This window comes from Dryobates pubescens, chromosome 14 (genome assembly GCF_014839835.1).
Source record: "Dryobates pubescens isolate bDryPub1 chromosome 14, bDryPub1.pri, whole genome shotgun sequence".
NCBI lineage: Eukaryota > Metazoa > Chordata > Aves > Piciformes > Picidae > Dryobates > Dryobates pubescens.
Window position 1 is genome coordinate 21,148,705 of NC_071625.1, and position 20,652 is coordinate 21,169,356.

A 20,652-nucleotide genomic window follows, 5' to 3' on the forward strand; every position below is an offset into this window, starting at 1 on the left:
AGCTACATTATCACAATGTCACAGATGAGTTCATAACTAAGACCTTTGAGGCTATTGCCCTTAGCCAGTCTGCAATGGGTTCTTGAAGAATGTGAGGTTTTATCTTGGACAATTTCAAAATGGATTCCAGATCTAGAATTTGGTTTGTTCTCAGATTTCAAAATAGATAGAAGAGTGTTCCAAAATTTCTTCCAACTTCCACTCCTTGTTTACTTCTTTATTAGATTTTTTTCATAACTTCAAGCTTTAAGCAGCTTTTAATTATTTCCCCAACTTTCCTCATCTCCCTTCAACATAATAGTTGCCAAGTGTCCGTATTCAATTTGCCTCCAAATTTAGTTCTTATTCCCTTACACCCTACCAGTTCCCCAGCTTTTTCATTTGTCTTTTCCCCTGAAGAACATTCCTTTGTAATCTTCTATGATATTACAGATATCGTCTTCAGTTTTGACATCTTCCCACATAACTGTACTTTCTCCTCTTACTGGAAACCTGTTTTGACTGCTCTAGACTCCCTTCACCTTATTTTGTCACACTTCTTCATGCTCCACACACAGCGTCTCAGCAATTCCGTACAGATTTTACTCATATAGTATGTTCTTGACTTATCTTCTTTGCTTCCCTACTGTCTGCAAAAGTTCCCTTTACTTGCCATGACAGACAGACATTTTTCCTCTGTGCTTCTATCTGTGGCTCAGTAAAACCAGTCCTAGTTAGTTTGCCATTTTTAATCCTCTTCATCCATGCCCACTTCCTTAACTCATCAATCATATTCTCTGAACTCTTCTTGCAATACAGGGATATTTAACTTTCAGCATCTGCTTTAGGGTTTGTCTTTTACATCCAGGCCCATCCACTGTGCATTTACTTTCATAGTCTCTAAGTTTCCCTTTCCACCTCCAGCCTCACTTTTTTCTTTTTCCATACAGATCCCATCTCCTGTACTCTGCAGGGACTGTGGTGTTCATGGCCTTTTACCAGGCTCTAAGGAAAAGTGACTGACTGACATGCACCTTGCATATCATATTAGAAAGAGAAACATCATCACCCTCTGTGTACCTACTGTAGGCTGCAATTTAGTTAATTAATATAGTTGTCTCCAAACAGTGAGCACTCCAGTTACACTCCTGTTCTCTTGAACTAATTATTGATAAGTTATGTTTTCAAATACCGGACATGTTTTAAAGAACAACAAAAAGTAGCAGGGTGCATTATAAAATTAAGCTTCTGAACTGTTACAGTACTGACACAGCAATAATTTTGGTTTTATTTTGATTTTTTTTTTTTTTCAGCACAGACTTCCTGGGTACAAAGGAAGCATCTTTACTACTGATGGCAATCTTCCTTTTAGCTGTTTTTTATCATGGCCAACAGGTAATGCAAACATTTGCTTTAACCATTCCCTGTATCACCTGCAATTACAGGATGTGACAATGATTACATTCAAAATGCCAGCTGCTTTTTTATTCACTTTGAGGAAATGAGGAATGAGTAAGTAGGGGAAGTAATGGATGAAGTACACTTTGTGCCCAGGTTTACATTTGATGGAAAACAATGTACATTGGCATATCTTTATCAAGACATGAAGTTCTTTAAGGAAAATATGCAACAAATAAGCAGAGAACAAATTTGTGTAATGGTTCCAAATGGTTCTTAACATACAAAGATACAAATCTAAGGATACGGAATCATCTAAAGTGAGAATAAGTACTAAGAAAGCACTGAAGGACTTTAGGTAGAGCAAGGATTAGCCATAATCCAGGCAATACTCTTCAGGATAACAATTCTGAGTGTAAATGTCTGTCACATACAAAAGTCTGGTCTGAAGTGTTTAAGAGTATTTTTCAGTGCAGAGACCTGTTAGCAAAGCCCAGTCTTTTTCAGGCCTATTAATCTTCCTTTTTTCCGTAAAGCAGTGTGGCTGCACTCAAACTACCCTTGGAAATGGTCTCTGAGATGTGCTAACTCTTGGATGTTCTCCCAAATGATTCATGTGACCACTCTGCCAATTTAACAGTACCTAATGGCAGTGCCAAAAATGTCGCCTCGTATTGTTTAATTTCTTATTATAATGGTAACTGAAAAGTGTCTATATAAATGTCAACTGACAAAGAAGTTATAAAAATGTTATCCAGAGCACACGAAGAAAACCTCACATCAATATTCTAAATTGATGGGAAGCACTGTAAGTCCAATAAAGTTGCCCTACAGCACAGCTTTGCTTTTCACAAACTGCAAAAGTATGTTGAAGAATAAATATTACCTGTACTTCAGCCAATAAATTTCAAGGGTCTCTCGTGCTAAACCTATGATTTAAAGCAGTTGTGTTACTGTTACATGACATCAGGCTAAATAGACTAATTCCCTACTAGAAACTCAATTTAATCTAGAATCACATATAATTTTATGTTTTTTTTAAATACAGGTAATACATACTTTAGAGCACTTTCTGCAAACTAAACTTGTGGAAAAAGTACATGAAAGAAGTGTTGTAGAAAATGTTAAGGCTAGACTTTCTCTCATAAAATGTGTTCATTTACTGCTTTACCTTTTTAATTACTTAAGTAGAACATTTTCATAGAATCATAGAATCACCAAGGTTGGAAAAGACCTCAAAGATCATCAAGTCCAACCTGTCACCCAACACCTCATGACTACTAAACCATGGCACCAAGTGCCACGTCCAATCCCCTCTTGAAAACCTCCAGGGATGGTGACTCCACTACCTCCCTAGGCAGCACATTCCAATGGCTAACAACTCTCTCTGTGAAGAACTTTCTCCTTACCTCAAGCTTAAACTTCCCCTGGTGCAGCTTGAGACTGTGTCCTCTCCTTCTAGTACTACCCTTCCAGTAGTTATAGACAGAAATAAGGTCTCCCCTGAGTCTTCTCTTCTCCAGGCTAAACAATCCCAGCTCCTTCAGCGTCTCCTTGTAGGGCTTGTGCTCGAGGCCTCTCCCCAGCCTCATTGCCCTTCTCTGGACACGTTCAAGAGTCTCAATGTCCTTCTTAAATTGAGGGGCCTAGAACTGGACATAGTATTTTATATGACTATAAATTAACCCTTAAAAACTTACCAGAATACAATACCCTTTACAGTGTTCTTTTCTAGAAATACATCTCTAGTGAAAACACATAGTATGAACAGCTCATTAACCCTGAATGAAACTTTCTGCCATGACTTTAAAAGAGAAGGCTCTGACAATTGCAAAGAGGAAATAAAACTACCCACAGCATACTCAGTCCCTCTGATCCCTCCAACTCAATTCAACATTAGAAAAAAAAAAAGCCTTAAAAAACAGAGGTCAATATCCATTCTAGTTCCTTTAGATTGTAGGTCTGAGTCTAGATCTTGCCTGCACCATATAAATGTTCTGGTGTAGGCAAATGCTGACTGTTTGGTTTCCACCTGTTCCAAACCAATCTGTAATATTCCTTTGGAACTCCTTGTGAAGTTATAGTCAATGTTGCCTTCTTAGTCAGCTGGTAGAGATAAAAATCAGTTATGATCTGGTATGGGCTCTGCCTTCTGCAGTAAATTCGGGGAATTAATAAGCACAAAACAGAAGATCAAAATATGTGAACTAGAAAAGAGAATAATTGCTTATAAAGGCAAGAGCATCCAAAAGGCAAGGAAATCACTGTTGAATTGCATACAAACTTTGGAAGTATATATATCAAGCCAGGGTCACATTTAGCTTTTAGGAAGGAAAGCTCCCTGGAGTACAATCAACTTATAAGCTCCCTTGCAAGGTGCTTTTCATTTTCTTCTGAACAATTTGCCACTGGTGACTGCTGGTAATGAAAAATGTGAACAAGATGAATCACTAAACAATGCCTAAATCCCCTCTTAGTCACTCCCACCCACTTCAGGCTTGCCCTTTATTTCACCTTGGTGCATAAATTGTATCCCAACCACTTTCTTAATCCCATCACCCTTGGCAGATCAATTGTTTCTTTCAATTGTAAAATTCATCTGTCTGCTGAGTGATTATTTTCTCTGGTTAGAGCATCTCACAGATATATTTTCCTTTGTTGTTTACTGCACACAGATATATTTCCATCATTTTCAATAAGGCTGTAGCTTAATAAGTCACCCCTTGTGCAACCTAGAGTATCATCTGTCTTAAAATTTGCTTAAAGCTCTCCTTCAGTGTAGTACACCCAAATGTTCTGGCAGTGCTGGTCTTGACCATGTGCTGGCACATGGCTCTCAGGCAAGCAATGCGATGTTTCAGCATGTTCCCTGCTTCAGCTAGCAGACAGCTGCCATTTCTATATATATGACTCTGCACACCACATATGTGTACACTTACAGCTCTGAAAAACATTTATCTTTGGTTTGTAGTTGAGGGTATTAGGTGCTGCCGCTGTATAGGTTTGATTGTGGATTCTGGATCCACAGTATGTCAGGAACAGAGTATTTGTGGGGGAATCAAATAACACATCTTTCTCTGTCTTTTAAAATACTTAAATACCTGCAAGTACCAAAAGTAGAAGTACCTCATTTTTGTGCCACAGATTTGAAAGTTGTCTTTGGGAGTGTGTTGGGCTTTTATGTGTAGTTTTGCTGAAAGATGCTTATCCTTGAGAAGTAAACTAACCTCTTGTGCAAAGTGTTTTGAATGACTCTTGTGCTATTTTCTCATGGAAGCCATTTCATGTGAAAACACATATGAAAAGGGGAACATGCTTCATACCAATACAACTATCTTCCAATACCTTATCTCCTATCTAACTCCCAATATCTAGGCAATGAAGAGGTGCTTAAAAGGAAATTAATTTTTTGACCTTTTATAGCCAATGACTGTAGCAGCAATATGACAAATGTTATTTTGCCCAAGATTCTTCTACAGACATTAACCATACACAAAGCAAAGTACTAATCTCTTTTTCTGGCAATGCAATCAGAGTCTTTCAGAGCTGAAGATCTTCAGCAGCACTGAAGGCTGTTACATGGCAGGAGCAGCCTGCTGGGATGACAATGCAATGTCTACTATTACTTTGTCAGGTTCTATTTCTGCCTATTTTTTTCTTTTCTTTCTTCCTGGAACTACAGCTTGAATACACAGCAAGGCTGGATTTTCTGTGGCGTGTTCAAGCAAAAGAAGAAATCAATGAAATGAAGGAGCTAAGAGAGCACAATGAAAATATGTTACGGAATATTTTACCCAGTCACGTTGCCCGTCACTTTCTGGAGAAGGATCGGGATAATGAAGTCAGTATCAGCTTTATTTGTGATATTTTCTCTAATTAGCAAGAGAAAAGCAGTTCAGTTAGGAAACTATTAGAACTTAGTTTTAGGTAGGATTCATTAAACAATCACTGCCAATATTTGGCATCTGATCCACGTGACCAAAAATTTGTGGTTTAAACTAAAGGGTTCTGCACTTCTAAGACCACACCTGGAGAGGTATTTCCGTGTTCAGGCTCCCCAGTAGGAGACACATGAATCTACTAGAGCATGTCTAGTAGTGGAGGGCCACCAAGATGATTAAGGGATTGAGGCACATGACATACGAGGAGAGGTTGAGAGAGCTATGCTCATTCAAATTCAGGAGGAAATGGGTGAAAGAGGGATCTTGTAATTGTCTGCAACTACCTGATGGATGTTTATAGAGAAGACAGAGCCGAGTTATTCTCTAGTGTGCAAATGGAAGGACAAGAGGTAATTAGACAAAAAAATGTTAGATACAAAGGTTGGATTTTTGTATCTGTTAGATTTTTTATCTGATAGATACAAAATTAATCTAAATAAATACCTTGTTTCGTCAGGACACAGACACGTTGTGAAATCTCCAGTCTTGGAGATATTCAACATGCAACTGAACAAGGAACCCTGCTCCAAGTGAAAGTGTATTAAATGATCTTCAGAGGTCACTTCAACCAATGAGTCTATGAAAATCTGGTATTCCTAAATTTAACAGGCATTTAACAGAATTCCTGTGCAACCCTAAGATAGCCCAATGTTGCAGAAGTATTAGAACTCGGGTAGTTACTATGGAACGAATCTCTGCAAAAGGCTACAATAGACCTCAGCCTCTCAAATCTCCAGACCCAAGAGGACATTATTGCCACTGGATTTACCCTTTGGGGCAGTTAATAAAAACCCTATTTCAGTAACAGCATTTGTGGCTGTGTTTTAAAGAGTGTTTGCAGCCCACAGTAAAACTTGATAATGGGTATTCCTAAAACAGAGTTTGAAGAGAGGTCGCTGAGAGGATGAAGGAAAATCCAGAATTTATTCCTGAAAGCAGCATGTCACTTACTCCTTATCAGAAATAAGGAAAATGCATATTACAAAATTATCTGTGAACAAAAGCTCTCGTATGATGAAACTGGAATGTTCTCATCTGGCATTGGAATTGTCTCTCTTACAATGACGAGGTGACAGGTTGCCAGAGCTGGCATATCTATTCATTGCACAACAAAAAGGAATCAAGGGTACTCTTTTCTGGCTGCACATTTTGGAAATAGATATAGCCAGGTGAATTAGGCTGCACAATGGAGAGTAATTTTGTTCTGAAGATGCGATTTCAAATATCACCTAGGGAAGGATAACACAGTGAGAAGCTACAAGAAAAAGCACTTTAGAAGTCAGCCTCTTGAGGAATTTTGCACTCTCTGGGCATTAAACTGCCATAAAAACATGTCTTCACATATGAAAAAAAATTATGTATGAAAGCATCCATGTTAAAATGTTTCATTACAAAGGAGCAGACCCCTACACCAACCATGAGTGTATCCTGGCATATCTGCATTATGGATTTTGAAGGAATGGATGTCATCTCTTACACATTCGTTCGTATACACTCACATGCATAACAGTCTTCAGAAGCAAACAGATGCCCTGTGGATCACAGCTGATGCTTCAATAATTTGCTACTGGATTCAATTCCACCACCCCTGCTTTTTGTAAGGCAGTTCCCAAAGTGACTGTGCTTGGGGATGATTTATGCATGAGCTGTCTGTCTGTAACATCTATCAGATTTCAGTACAATCAATCCTGCAGTTCATGTCTGGCCATTAAGTTAATTTTTCCGCTCTCAAATAATGAGTTCCCAAATGTGTACTGTAAAGGTTTTCTCATGGATGTGTTATTTATTTCATGATGCTTCTTACCAAAAATAGAAAAATGAAGCAGCTGAAGGCTCAGACAAGTAGTTTTCTATCTTCCTGGTCTGAGGAAAGAGTATGCCTAAATATGTATATGCTTCTCCTATCACACATTGTCCAGTCTTCTATAAGCATCCAGGTGTATGTAATGTGTTTATTACATTTTCTGTACCTATGACAGGGAGTAAGAGTGTCCTTAGCTTATGGCTTCCAGGACCCCACAGACATTCTTCAGGGAAAGAAAATCCAAGGGTAGGAAGGGAACCAATTGTGATATTTGCTTTGCAATGTCTTTGGAAACTAACAGATTTTTTCCACTTTTCCTTTAGGATGTGTTGTTAAAAGACTCTAGATAAGAAGGAGCATTATCAGTGTAGTAAAGTGCAGAGAAGGGATTTGGGATGCTCTTCTAGGCAGAAAGAAGAGTACCCTGAGATGTTCACATCAGGTATATGGTGTTCAGCAGTAAGCCCTTTTACCATGAGACCAAAGAATTAAGATTGCCTAAAGCACGCCTTCATGAACATTGTGAATCAATGCATCCAGATCAGGATGTCATAAAGCAAGCCTCAGAACAGAAATGAAAATATCTGTCATTGTGTAAAACTGCAGACGAGGAAGCGAGGAAAAAATTACACGAAAGGGAATGCATATGGTTGTGGTATATGGGAATGCATATGGTTGTGGTGTATTAGCCACTAGAAAAGCATGCCAGGACTTGTCATTGTCCTTGACAATTTTAAAGTTGTAATCAGTTTTATTCCTAAACATTTGTATTAATTCAGAGAACTGATCTCATGTTTACATATGTGGTGACAGAGACCTATCCATAAATAAATCTGTCATCCAGTACCAGAGGGACTTAAGTGAACAACATAAGTGGAAGCTTATCCCAGAGCTACTTTATCCTCATGGTCTCCTCTGTCTGCTCCCTTGTAAACTGCTTTCTCTTTCTAGTAACTCCATTATCACCTTCACTTCTGTTTCTCCCTCTTTTCAAACCCTAATATCAGGTATTCTTTCAAATCCAGGCAACCAAATAGCTCCATAGTTACCTCAGTAAAACCACAGATACCACAGAATAAAGGCTATCTGCAAACCTGTGAATAAGCAAACTTGGAATGAGATACAGTAGTGTCAAGTATAAATTATCCATCAGCAAATGGGAAACTGAAAGGACTTTTGCACAGATATCACATTAGACTTTTTAAATAGTCCTATCTGTTCCTTGTTAATCAACAAATTTAGAAATATATTGTCAACTGCAAATATTTATGAGACAAGACCTAACAAATAATAATCAATAAGTTCCTTTTACTTGCCTAAAAGTGTCAGTTCTTTGGTATTCACATTTGCAAATCAATCCTTCATTTCTTCAAGTGGTTCCACATATAAATCAAACTGAAAATTTCTATTTCATTTTCACCGTTGTAGCCCCCTGACCTCAGAAAGAGAAAGTGCAGGCTTTCAAAGAAAGGTCTAACCCTGCATATAATCAGTGACAAAAACATGAGAGCTGTCAGCCTCCTGCTGTTGACCTTGGCTAACACTTTTTACACTAATGCTAACTTCAGATATTAAGCTATTAGACAGAGAGAAAAGAAGAAAACCTATTTTAATTGCAGCCAGTTATGTTTCCTTCCCTATATTACCACTCATTTTTCCTCACTGTTCTTTTAGGAATTATACTCTCAGTCCTATGATGCTGTTGGTGTGATGTTTGCTTCTATTCCTGGATTTGCTGACTTCTATTCCCAGACCGAGATGAATAACCAGGGAGTAGAATGTCTGCGCTTGCTGAATGAAATCATTGCAGACTTCGATGAGGTAATAATAGCTACTAGAGAAAATCTGGTAGTGCTTGAATGATGAGTTACCACCTACCAAATATGTCATCCTAAATTACTAGATTTAGTAACTGTTCTGCTTTCAATAATGGTCTAATTTATTTTTTTTACTCCAATTACAATTGCTTACTTTGCTTTTCTGTACTTATTCTTACCAAACTTTGGTGTGAATGACTTGGTGACACAGAGATGCAAATCAATAGTTGGTATACACTAGGAAGATATTTGCAACAGTTCTGGAAAGTAGTGTCTAAAACCAAATAGATAAAGTTGTTTTGATGACATTGGTCGCGTGGACTCAATGAGTGTTACAGTAGAACAGTATCAAGTTAAACGTGAAGCACAAAGTTCAGAAGCAAACATTGGGCAGACAGTGAGAGATGGTGACACATTAATTCAGGAAACTTGTCTGTTCAGGTATGTTATACAGAGGTAAATGAAGTAAAACTACTGCTTCCTTGGTTTACTGAGGAATTCAGAGATAAAGCAGAATTCAAAAACAAAGCAAAACCACAACCAACCAACTAAACACATCAAACAAGCAAACAAACAAACCCAAACTCCAACAAATAGAAAGGATAGAGAGAAGAAAAATAATTTATGTGAGTATCCTGTCCAGTTAAAAATTCTGAAAGGAAGCTGTGGAGATGATAAGATAAACAGGAGAAGAAAAGCCAGATCTCCAACATTGCTATTTCCAGGTAGAAGCAAAGAAAAACTGGAAATTGAAGTGGAAGCCAGGAACAAGTTGCATAGATTGTATTGGATACTCTGTCAGCTAGTTAGCAAGGCAGCTTAGACATGTGGTATAATGTCCTGCAATGAGCCCAAGAGGAATTAAGGGGACAAAGGAAGAACAAACAAGAGCTTTGAAAAAAACTTTGCAGCTAGAAAGGGTGCAGAAGGCCAAAACACCCAAGCATGGGGAAATTAAACCTATAAACTGCAAGCAGTTTACAGGGGTGTGTAGCTCTTCTGAATTCCCTGAGTGGCAAAAAGAGAATTTAAATCATCTCTTCTTAAGAGTGAGATTTGCTTTGTGTCCCAGACCAGAATGGGGGGGAGGTGCTGCTAGTACCATTGATCTGTGATTCTAATTTTGGAGAACATACTTAAAGTGAGAAAAAGAGCTCCTTTTCAGAGTTCTGCTGAGCAAGGCAAGTAGTACTAAACTGGACAGCAGGGGAGAAGGCACAGGGATAGAGCAAGAAACCACTGATCAACAGCAAAAAATCCTAACCAATAAACCTATGTTCTGTTGAATCTGTTTATCCCATGGAAGTATTTAATCTGCTTCTATATTGTAAAGCATCAACTTAAGAAGCGATGAGCATCTTGTCAGATTAAAATTTAGATGCGGTTCAAGAAAACAGATTTTGTTCCTTCAAAAGGAGCTGGATCTGGGTTTAACATCCCATGTGAGCTATGTAACCATGGAGCAATTGTCTAACACAGGAAGGAAAAACTCCACTGAGGTTGTGGTTTGAAAAAAAAAAAGATAACGTCGTTTGTCACTGTGGCTCTCTGTTCCAGAAGCACTCAGATTCAGTTTTGGAAAGAAGACAAGGCATATTTAATCTTTGCACCTGGGCCAGAATTTTGCCCATAGATTAAGCATACACAAAACCTTTATTTTTTTATTTATTTTTTTTTTCCAGAAAACTAAAACCACTGGCAGAGTTCAGATCTCTCCAGGGTTTAGAATACAGCTGAATGAAGATCTGAGAATCGGTGTATTTTTATTAAAAATGTATGTGGTTCTACCTCAGCCCTGCTGAAACACCTGTCTCTCTTTGAGGATCTAGCCTAGAGGTTTAGGTTGGGGTTGGGTTTTGTTTAGCTTTGAAGAGCAAGTATTACACAGGGCTCCACAGGAAGGTGCTGGATGAAAAGTTGCAAGCAAAAGGTATACAACTGAGAAGAAGCAATGAGGGGGGAAATTTTTGGGTTGTTTTTTTTTGTTATTGCATCCTGAGTGGCAAATATCTGTGGCCTCTAAGTTTTGAAGAATTCATTTTCAACTTCCTCCTCTGGTAAATGTTATGTTATCTTCATAAGTGGAAAACAAAGGCCCATTGGTGTAATTGACTTTCCTCCAGTTTTTAAAAAGCAAACTTGCCTGCTCCCAAGCCAGTAGCTAGAACCTAGATATGAGCCCAGATCAGGGTTTTAACTGCACATTCATCCTTCTTCATCCTGGGCATTTTTATGGGGAATGTTCATAGCGTACATACAAACAAACAAAACCAACAAGACCAACAAAAAAAGACCAGGGTTAAGCTTACCACACTCCATGAGACAACAAAGTTGGGAGCTTATCCATGTAACTGGTCAGATACTAAAATTAGTAGTGGGAAGCAGAGAAATTCACAGGGCAACCTTGTGCATTTTAGTAGCAAATAAAACTACTCTATGAACTCTGTCACCTGCTAAGTTTCTACATTGCTTTCTCTATAGGTATAAATACCTGCTGCTTATCTCTGAGATCTTGCATAGCTGTCAGCATGTTTCTTGATTAATACTTTTAGTTTTCTTCCCAGATCTGATTAATTTGACTGTGGCTCAAGCTTAATGCAAAGCCTATTGCTATGAATTAACTTCAGATATTTCATCATGCATGTTCATATAATCTTCACAAGAAAATTCCATTGCTGCTGTGTGGCAATTACTAAAGACAGGGTTTTCATCAAAAACCCTAACACAATATAATGTTCAGGCCCCTAACACCTGCTCTGTAATTAATAAAGGACCTAATTAGGGACTGTATTAAGTCCCAGACGTGTTTAGTTGAGTAATAGATATGTTCTTGGTACGAGTAGTAAATGAAATTATGTTATTCCCCACTGACTGCTAACCTACTTCCAGCTTTGTCATGCCATTAGTTTACTCTGTCTAAGCAATCTGAAAGGTGATATGCCAGACAGGACAATTGCAGTGAGTAATCCTACCCATGGAAAATGAACCAGAAGTCATTTCAAGTACGATGTCTCAGGACTAGTAATGTTTCCATGTAGCTATTGACTGACACTGCATGATGTCACTTGTTTTTCATGATGTTTTTTTGCCAAGAGTGCCTACTGTCTCAATAAAGCCTTGGAAGCAAAATGCATATGTTCAGCTTGAGAGCAGAGCAGGTGTATTAGACATGGGAAAATGTTGCTTCTCAGCATCTCATGAATGTCTCTGTAGTGCTACCCAAAGTTAGAAGTTTTACCACAGAAGTGTAAGTCATGATGCCATTTGAGATATCCTAGGTGAATTGAGATGCACACATGCTGCACCATTAGAAAACACACTGTTCTGGAGCAAGCCATTGGAGGTTTTTCAGAGAAGCATGCTCTAGATGTCACTATGTTTTCAGACATCTATGTTCAGACACCTGAATTGAGTTCCTAATCTCAAATCAAATTCTACAGTCTAAATTCTCCCTTTCCATGCATAGATAATAGTAGTAGGCATGGTCTTGTCCACAGGGCCCAGAAGATGTTTCTAAATTAAAGCAGTGGTAAAAATTGACCCACTTTGGAAAATGTTAATGGTACACAAGAAGGAGATCTGGGTTATTTCTTTTTTCTTTTTAGAGGAGCTTCCTTGTTACTACGAAACAGAAGGTTTACAATCCAGATCTGTTATTTTGTTCTCCAGGTAGTGGACCTATGTTAGAGAGACAAAGCCAGTCAAGCAAAAAATAGTGAATGGTGAAACAGATCCTGCCAACAACTGCGTGGACTAGGAGCCCACAGAGGAGTCAGGTTGTGACTGGGTCTTTCTTACAGAGCCAGGGTAAACCAATCCAAAAGTTGGTCTTGGGGAGCAGGTGATTGTCTCTTCTCAAAGTACAGCCTTTACTTTTTTTTTTTTTCTTCTTCCTCCTGATGGCTCACAAATATGTTCTCCACAATTTCCAGGCTTCCTGTTGACTGAGGCATAATGGGAGGTGTTGAGGATTATTTTTTTTAATTTGATGTGCAGCATCATTATAGAATGCAGTTATATATAATTTCCTATTTCGTACCCAAGCAGGAGGTGCTGACAGGAACAGTTCGTACATCAAAAAACGAACGCTGCAAATCTACTTTTATAATTACCCATGGCTGTAATCTTAGAGAGGTTGCACCAAAAAATAATATTGGAACATTGCACCTGAAGATTATGAGTCTTGGGGGATTTTATTGGTGTTTTGGATTTTTAATGTAATATTCTTTATTAGCCTTTTTAATCTATCATTTATGTACCTTAGTGATGTTACAGTTGGGATTTGTGCTTTAATAAGAGCTCTTCAGTTCATGGGTTCTTTTTCCCCCTCCATTTTCTTTATCCTGCAGTGATTTAAACAGTGCTCATGACAACAGATTTTAATATAATAAGTTGCCACAAACAGAGGATACAGAAGAATGCAAGATCCTGCTTTCAGACTTCACTGATTACTTTGCAGTTGTGGGCCACGTCCTGGAACATTCCCTTTTGTACTGCTCTGTACATGTTTCATTGCATGTGTGTCCCAGGGTCTGCCCTCCATGTAACCTTGGCTGTATGTGAGTCGTGGCATTAAGCCATTAGCTGCCTTGCAATCACATTCCAGTGTTTAAAAATGTTCCCTTGACTATCTGCTAAATTAGCAAACCTATTTGAAATGTCATAAGAAATAGCAGCTGATTTAGGACTTATTTGGAGTATATTTTCCTAATCTGAAAATCCATCATTTTGTCACACAGCGAAGAAAGTAATCAGTAAATAAACCTATATTTGAAGAAGGAATTTTAAAACAATACTGAATAAGAAGGGAAATCATAACTTGAGATTATTTCTTCTAAATTGCCTCACAGCCAATAGGTTCATTCTGTCTTCTAAAGAATCATTTTAGGTATTTATCATGCATTTTAAATTATTGTGCTTCCAGCAACCATCTGGAAATGAAAATATAGGCTATTTTTAACCAAGACCATTTTCTCCCCTTGCCCACACACCTGGTGCTCTCAGACTGCTCACAAAAGCACAGCTCCAAGAAATGCCCTTTTTCTTTAAGAGAGCAGTTGGAAGAGCTGCCCTTGTAGGAGGGAATCATAGATAATGGGCTTTTCTGGCAGTTTGAAGAAAAATGAGAAACAGGTCAAGTTTTTGGACTTTCCTTACTTGGAAGAGAGCCATTAACCATATGGCTTTGTATTCCCTGCACACAATGCTGTGCAGCCTCCCATTAGAGACAGATGGTGCAATATCTGTACACGAACAGCAAAGCTTCCAAGACCCCAGCGCTCCGGCTGACGTACACCGTGGATAGTTCAATGGCAGGGGCTATTTCATGTTATACCTTTGGTATGTTTCTCTTTTGAATGAAATAATCCCTTTAGTTCTTAATTGACAGGAAATTCAAACCCACAAGATGGAAAAAGATTGCACACCAGCACATATTAAAAAAGGGGGAAATGCTTCATTACATTTTACCTGACCACAGCAAGATTTTTTTTTTTTTTCATTTAAATTCCAGCTAAGTTGAGCCTTTAGAGAAGAATGTTTGAAATCCCTTTTCTCTGTGAAGTGCTTTTTGTTGTTTTGTTGTGGTTTTTCTTCCAGGTTAACTCAACCATATAAATACAATTTTATTAGATACCATACTGCTTATTGTGAAGTTTGTAGGGCTGCTTTGGTATTACCATCAGCTATACGCCTTTTCAGAGGCTGTGATGAGGCGATACCTGCCTGTATCCCACATAAAGCTCTACTGTCATTGACAGAGTTATTAGTAGAACTCTGCTTAGGTCTCTCAAAGAGGTACAAGGCTCTAGCTCCTATTTCATGGGAAGTCCTAAACTGTGAATATGGACTTGGCATGGAGAAAAAACTCTTTCAGTCAGTACTCTAGTCTTCTTCTTGCAGATTCTCCATCTGCATGACAAGTTCTTTATGCCTACTTAGCAGCTATAGCTATTCCAAATAGATACAGGTGTTTACCTCTTCCCATTGGTTCCCTGTATTTTTCTGAAGGGGCACAAGTACATAACAAAACTGCAGATCAAGTGACACAATCAACCCACTGTTAGGTGTGACAGTAAGAAGAAGGAAGCATGGAGGTATGGCATGCAGAAGGACATAGAAGTTCTTTGGAGGCATCTCCATCCATTGACTCTGTAAGATAGTTAAAATGGTTATCTTAAGTGGACTGAATTCCCTTTAACACTGGTCTCATATCTGGATTGTTGCAGTAGCATCACTTAATCTGCAAACTGAGTTCCTCCAAAGAAGACTTAACACTTTTCATTGATTGAGTCTTCTTACCTTCACAAATGCATACTCAGAGAGTTTGTCTTCACTAATTCTCAGTGATTATACCTCCATTTAAGTTACACTGGAACATGCATGCCTTGTATAATCCATTATGTGATTTACCAGACGGCTTTACAGAGTACAGCAGAATTCAGCTTGACTGCTTTCTGTGAGCAAAGTGTCCCAGCTCAGTGTGATCCAGAACCCAGAATGAACTGTGCACTGTGACCAGCAGGAAGATATCATGGGTGGATTCATTTCCATATCTGTAGAAGCATTTTGTACTAAGAATTACAGCAGTAACAGTGGTTTCTTTACATGTGTATTAGTTACTAGGTGAAGAGAGATTTCAAGATATTGAAAAAATTAAAACAATCGGCAGCACGTACATGGCCGTGTCAGGATTATCACCGGAAAAACAGGTAAGAGAATAATGTCCTTGAAGAAACAAAGCTTTTGGTATGTCCAGCTATTCATATTAGAAAATATTAGTGTTACCTTTGTGATGTTCATAAAACTACATCTGGCAAAAGAAAACAGGCGTTTGGGCCTTTTGACAGACAATAGTTGCCCTCCTTGATGAATTGAAATGTCATCTTGTGCTGAGAACAAGAGTCACATAAATTCTTTCCTCAAATTTACATTAATGGCAGAGAGGAAAAAAGAAAACCTACTTTCAGTCACATTGATGTGAATCTAAAGTTGATCTGTCTGTGTCTTCGGACATAGTCTAAATTACCACTGTAATTCAGACTGGAATCCAGCTGACAGCCTCCAACTTCTGTGAATAGAGAGGATCTGTTAACTGAAGGCATAGTTATGAAAGTGTAATGTTGCATTTTTACATTTTGTGGTGTAGCTGTATATCTACTGACAGTGCAATAAACTACACATCAAAAAGATAGCAGGCCCATCAGTTCAACCAAAGAACATCACAAAGTCAGAAGCCTGCATACTACTCTCACTTGCAAAACTGCAAACCAAGCTGAGGGAAAAATGAACCACAGATGATAAGTGCAGTCACAGCTGTAAACCTCAGATAAGTCAGATGAGAGAAATTCATAATTACATCCAAGAATGTCCCTGGAAAAGGGGTCTCCAAAGGAATAAGACAAGGCTCTAAAATACATCCAGCAAAAAGATGGCTGTTGCTGAAATTTGTCTTGCTTGACAACCAGTGCTTCTCCCCAAAGAAGAGCACCACAAAAAAGGATGTGCTGCCTCAGATCAATCACAGAGTGGGAATCAGATTCACCCACATTGGTTGCAACTGACAGAAAAGCAGGAAACAGATTATTGTGAGCTTTGTAAATGAGAAAATTTCCATTGTATGTTTAGAATAAAATATGTGGAGTGTAACTAGCCAAGCATCTCCCACCTACAGAGTAACAAGTGATTCTGACAGCTAGAAATCTGCCAAACTAGACAAGCATGAGATTTTTGTTTGTTCCAACTCAAAATGCTTCTGTGCAGAGATGAGTAAAGAAGGACTGAACATCAGGGAGGTAGATAGTTATAAATATGCAGCTTCTAATCATATCTTTTGACTCCTGAGGTGGATAAATTTCAGAGGAGGAAAATCTGCACTGTATTTCCAAGACTGATAATTCATCCATTTTCTTGAACTATAATAGCCTAATGGTGGTATTATGTAAATTTTAAATATACTTATCTTCATATATACTTGTCTATCACCTTGTTAGTACCTAAGAGATAGGGTTGCTAAGGAAAGTTGATGTACTGTGCACTGAGTGACACTAAGGATGAGGACTGAGCATGGTGTGAACAGAACGGGGTGATGCCAGGGAAATGCTTATATTCAATACTAAACACTCAGTGTGATGAAAATTGCAAAGGGCTGGATTGCATGACCCAAGGAATGGGGCTGGCAGTGCTTCATTCCTATGGACTGGAAATTTGTTTGATGAAAGGATTACCTGGCTTTAGAATAGCTGAGATGGCATCGTACGGCTATTGGACCAGAACAAACAAGCTCTTTCTTACTCTATTGCGCACTCAGAGAAAGAGTTAAGGAGTTCCCTGTCCTCCCTTCAGAGTCTCTGCCCCATTATCTGGTCTGTTGGTGTTGCGGAAAGACTAAAACCCTCTCCTGGTCCCCATCTGTATATTGACTGCCTGTAAGAATGGAAATGGAAGGGAAGGGGCAGGGAGTGAGTTAAGTGCTCTAAGCAGAGTCAATTAATGAGCTACAGAACAGCCTTTCCTCTCCCACTTAACTTGTCTCAGGTTGCCTGGCTTGCCATGTTGCTCCTGTCACTATTTCATCCCTGAGCACACTGAAATATTGCTTTTCCTGGGTAACAGTTTCAGCAAAGGAGAATTACATCCTTGCATCTGAGCTATCTCAATCCTCCTTATACTTTCTTTCTCAGCTTTAGATTTCACATGCCTTATTAATTCCTATGATTACCTGTCAGACGATTGACAAGACATTACTTTCTTTGGTAGTTCATGCTGTTTCTCTGTATCCAGGTACACAAGTGTTGCAATATAAAAGGGTGGTATTACCATTAATAATATCCTGCCTCTATTGAATCTAGTGTGTTGAGATTGTTCTTACAAATTCCAAATTAAGATACCAGGCATTTGTTAGGGATGGATGGGAGCTGGGCAGATACAAAACTTCTCTCACATATTGGTTTGTAACTTACTCCTCAGCAATGTGAAGACAAATGGGGGCATTTGTGTGCTCTGGCCGACTTCTCCATAGCTTTGAATGAAAGCATACAGGAGATCAACAAGCATTCATTTAACAACTTCGAACTCCGTATTGGTAAGCACAATTCAAAGATGAGAATTAAAATGGGGGCTTGTCTGCAAGCATCCAACTCTCTAAACATGTCCTAGGAGCACTGCAAGGACATACACAGTTTAAGAGACTCCAAATACTGTATCTTACGTTTTCAAACTGATTTCATCCCAGGCAACATTAGAAATAAGAACTACTCCATTTTCAGAATATGAGCCCTGAGGTGAGGGTTGCAGGACCACACAGCCTAAGGAATAATCAGATGCTGGGGACAAGGTTCCAGGAACCTTCTCTGATCATTTTGTTCGGCAGCAGCTGCCTTGTTTCAGGGGAGCTGCTTTCCTTCAATGCCTGCTTTTATTTTCTTTGTTATTTTCAGAGGAAGAATGAACTGGACAGTCAGATTAAATATTAGGATGTCTTTGTTAATTGTGAATAAGTAAACTGCGCAGTAGAGACCTAACCCCAAGCTTGATACTAGCTTGTGCAGTCTCTAATTAATCTCCTTGGTTTAGAATCTTCTTCAGTAAACAGATAATAGTAGCTTGTCCTAAATTCTGTGTCTAGTACTTTGGTTTTGCACAAAAAAATTTGAATTCTAGTTCAGACCTGACCAGAGGCAGCTGCTGTGAATTGCTGTGATAGGGAACTTATTATCCTGGGATGGGATACCCTGGATGAATAGTAGGACAGGACACAAAAAGATGGCCTGGCTATATGGCACATAGCAGGAGTAAATGTGAGGGCTTCTCACGTTGACTTGTTCACTGGCCAAAACCAAAAAACACCTAGAAGAAATATGTCCTTTACAGACAACCCTGCCCTGCCAAAGGGGAAGTATATTCACCAGTCACAGAATGGGAGGACGCAGCAGAGCTATCCATGATCAGCACTATCCTAACACTTTAGAACAGAAAACTTTCAGTTCCCAAGGTTTCTCAGGGAACATGTATCCACTTTTAGTAACTATGGATCATTTGCAAAAATTTCATGGAGCATGACTGCATCAGTATCTGGAAATCATTTGGATCATCAATGTAAAAAAAAAACAAATATTTAAAAAAAAAGAGAAAAACTAAGATCTTTTTTCATCCTTTCACTATTACTGAATGGGTTCTTAAATCAATGCTGTAGAAAAAAAATAGTCTCTTCTGTATTACTGCTTGTCTTGAATCTATGCAACAATCTTGCACGGTACAGCTCCACAGAACATTGTTTTCACTTCATGGAACAGAAGAATATGCTTTCTTGACTTTATAGTACTGACAAGGTTGCCTTCAAGTGTAAACTCAGAGAGAGCTTTCCTACTACATAAGAATCAGTTTGCAGGAGCTTTGACAATAGTGTGCAGAATACAGATGATACACAAGTACTGTGGTTCCACTGAGACAGGTATCCTGTAAAATAACTGTGTGGATATTGGATTTGGATATTTTCTAGCTTTCCTGGCTTTTTTTCCCCCTTTACTCTCTTTTTATAGACTCGTCCTCCTTAAGCTTAGTGATGTATCTGTGAACCGGGCTTCATCTGGTTCTTGAGTGCAAATATGATTTTCAGCCATTCTTGTCTAACTGCCTATTTCTTCTCCTTTTTTTTTTTTCCTTTATTTTCCTTTTAATTTACTTTTGTATTTCCTAGGGATTAGCCATGGCTCTGTTGTAGCAGGAGTTATCGGTGCTAAGAAACCCCAATATGATATCTGGGGCAAAACCGTTAATTTAGCAAGTCGAATGGACAGCACAGGTGTGAGTGACAGAATACAAGTGCCTGAAGAAACGTATCTGATCCTGAAGGACCGGGGATTTGCCTTCGACTACCGAGGAGAGATTTATGTCAAAGGCATCAGTGAACAGGAAGGAAAAATCAAAACATATTTTCTTCTAGGAAGAGTCCAACCAAATCCTTTAATCTTGCAACCAAGAAAACTGACTGGACAGTACTCGTTAGCAGCTGTTGTATTAGGACTTGTGCAGTCTCTTAACAGGCAAAAACAGAAACAAATCCTTAATGAGAACAATAATTCTGGAATCATAAAAGGACATTATAACCGGAGGACTTTGCTCACTCCTGGTGGATCTGAGGCAGCAGCCCAGGCAGAGGGGGCTGACAAAACTGAATTGCCATAATCAGCATTTCATTTGTGGTTTTGTTTTTTTTTTAAATTTCTTTTCTATATAAAAATAAATATACCAATAAAAAAGGTTTAATTTTTTTTAGAAGAAGTGTGTTTATTTTCTGGTGTGATATTTCAGTAAGATTTACATTTCTACGTTTTAACAAATATTGCCAGCATCTTTCCCTGCAGTTGTGGTTAGTCTCTGAATGTCCAGACATAGTAGCTGTAGGCCACCACTCTGCTGTGGAGAAAGGGACAAGAATAGACCTCTGACTGGAGGGATCTGGAACAAAGATTATGTAGGGAGTTAACAATGGGGAAAGAAAGGAATAGTGTCAACACTTTACAGGTGAAAGCAAAGACATAAGGAAAGTGAATATTCTACTCACCTTTAGTTGCCTTTGAGTACAGTTACATACATCAAAGCTAGTTGTCTGGTCTCCATAACATCCAGGGAAAAGCCAATCAATACAGCCAAAGGATTTTAAGGTGTGCTGTCTCTCCAGATGTGGGGATCTGGGAGATAGGAGAGATGAATC

The 20,652-nt window shown here is 38.7% G+C and overlaps 1 protein-coding gene across 2 annotated transcripts in view; it reads left to right on the forward strand.

Moving 5' to 3' along the window:
* Positions 1–20,144, forward strand: part of ADCY8 (adenylate cyclase 8) — a 110,813-nt gene extending 90,669 nt beyond the window's left edge. For both annotated transcript variants that reach the window (XM_054167521.1, XM_054167522.1), the window contains 6 exons: positions 1,293–1,374; positions 5,060–5,218; positions 8,797–8,943; positions 15,557–15,649; positions 17,907–18,021; positions 19,636–20,144. In XM_054167521.1, coding sequence (XP_054023496.1) covers positions 1,293–1,374; positions 5,060–5,218; positions 8,797–8,943; positions 15,557–15,649; positions 17,907–18,021; positions 19,636–20,123 — 1,084 coding nt within the window. In that variant the 3' untranslated portion in view covers positions 20,124–20,144. The remainder of the gene's footprint in view (positions 1–1,292; positions 1,375–5,059; positions 5,219–8,796; positions 8,944–15,556; positions 15,650–17,906; positions 18,022–19,635) is intronic.
* Positions 20,145–20,652: the final 508 nt, after the last annotated feature.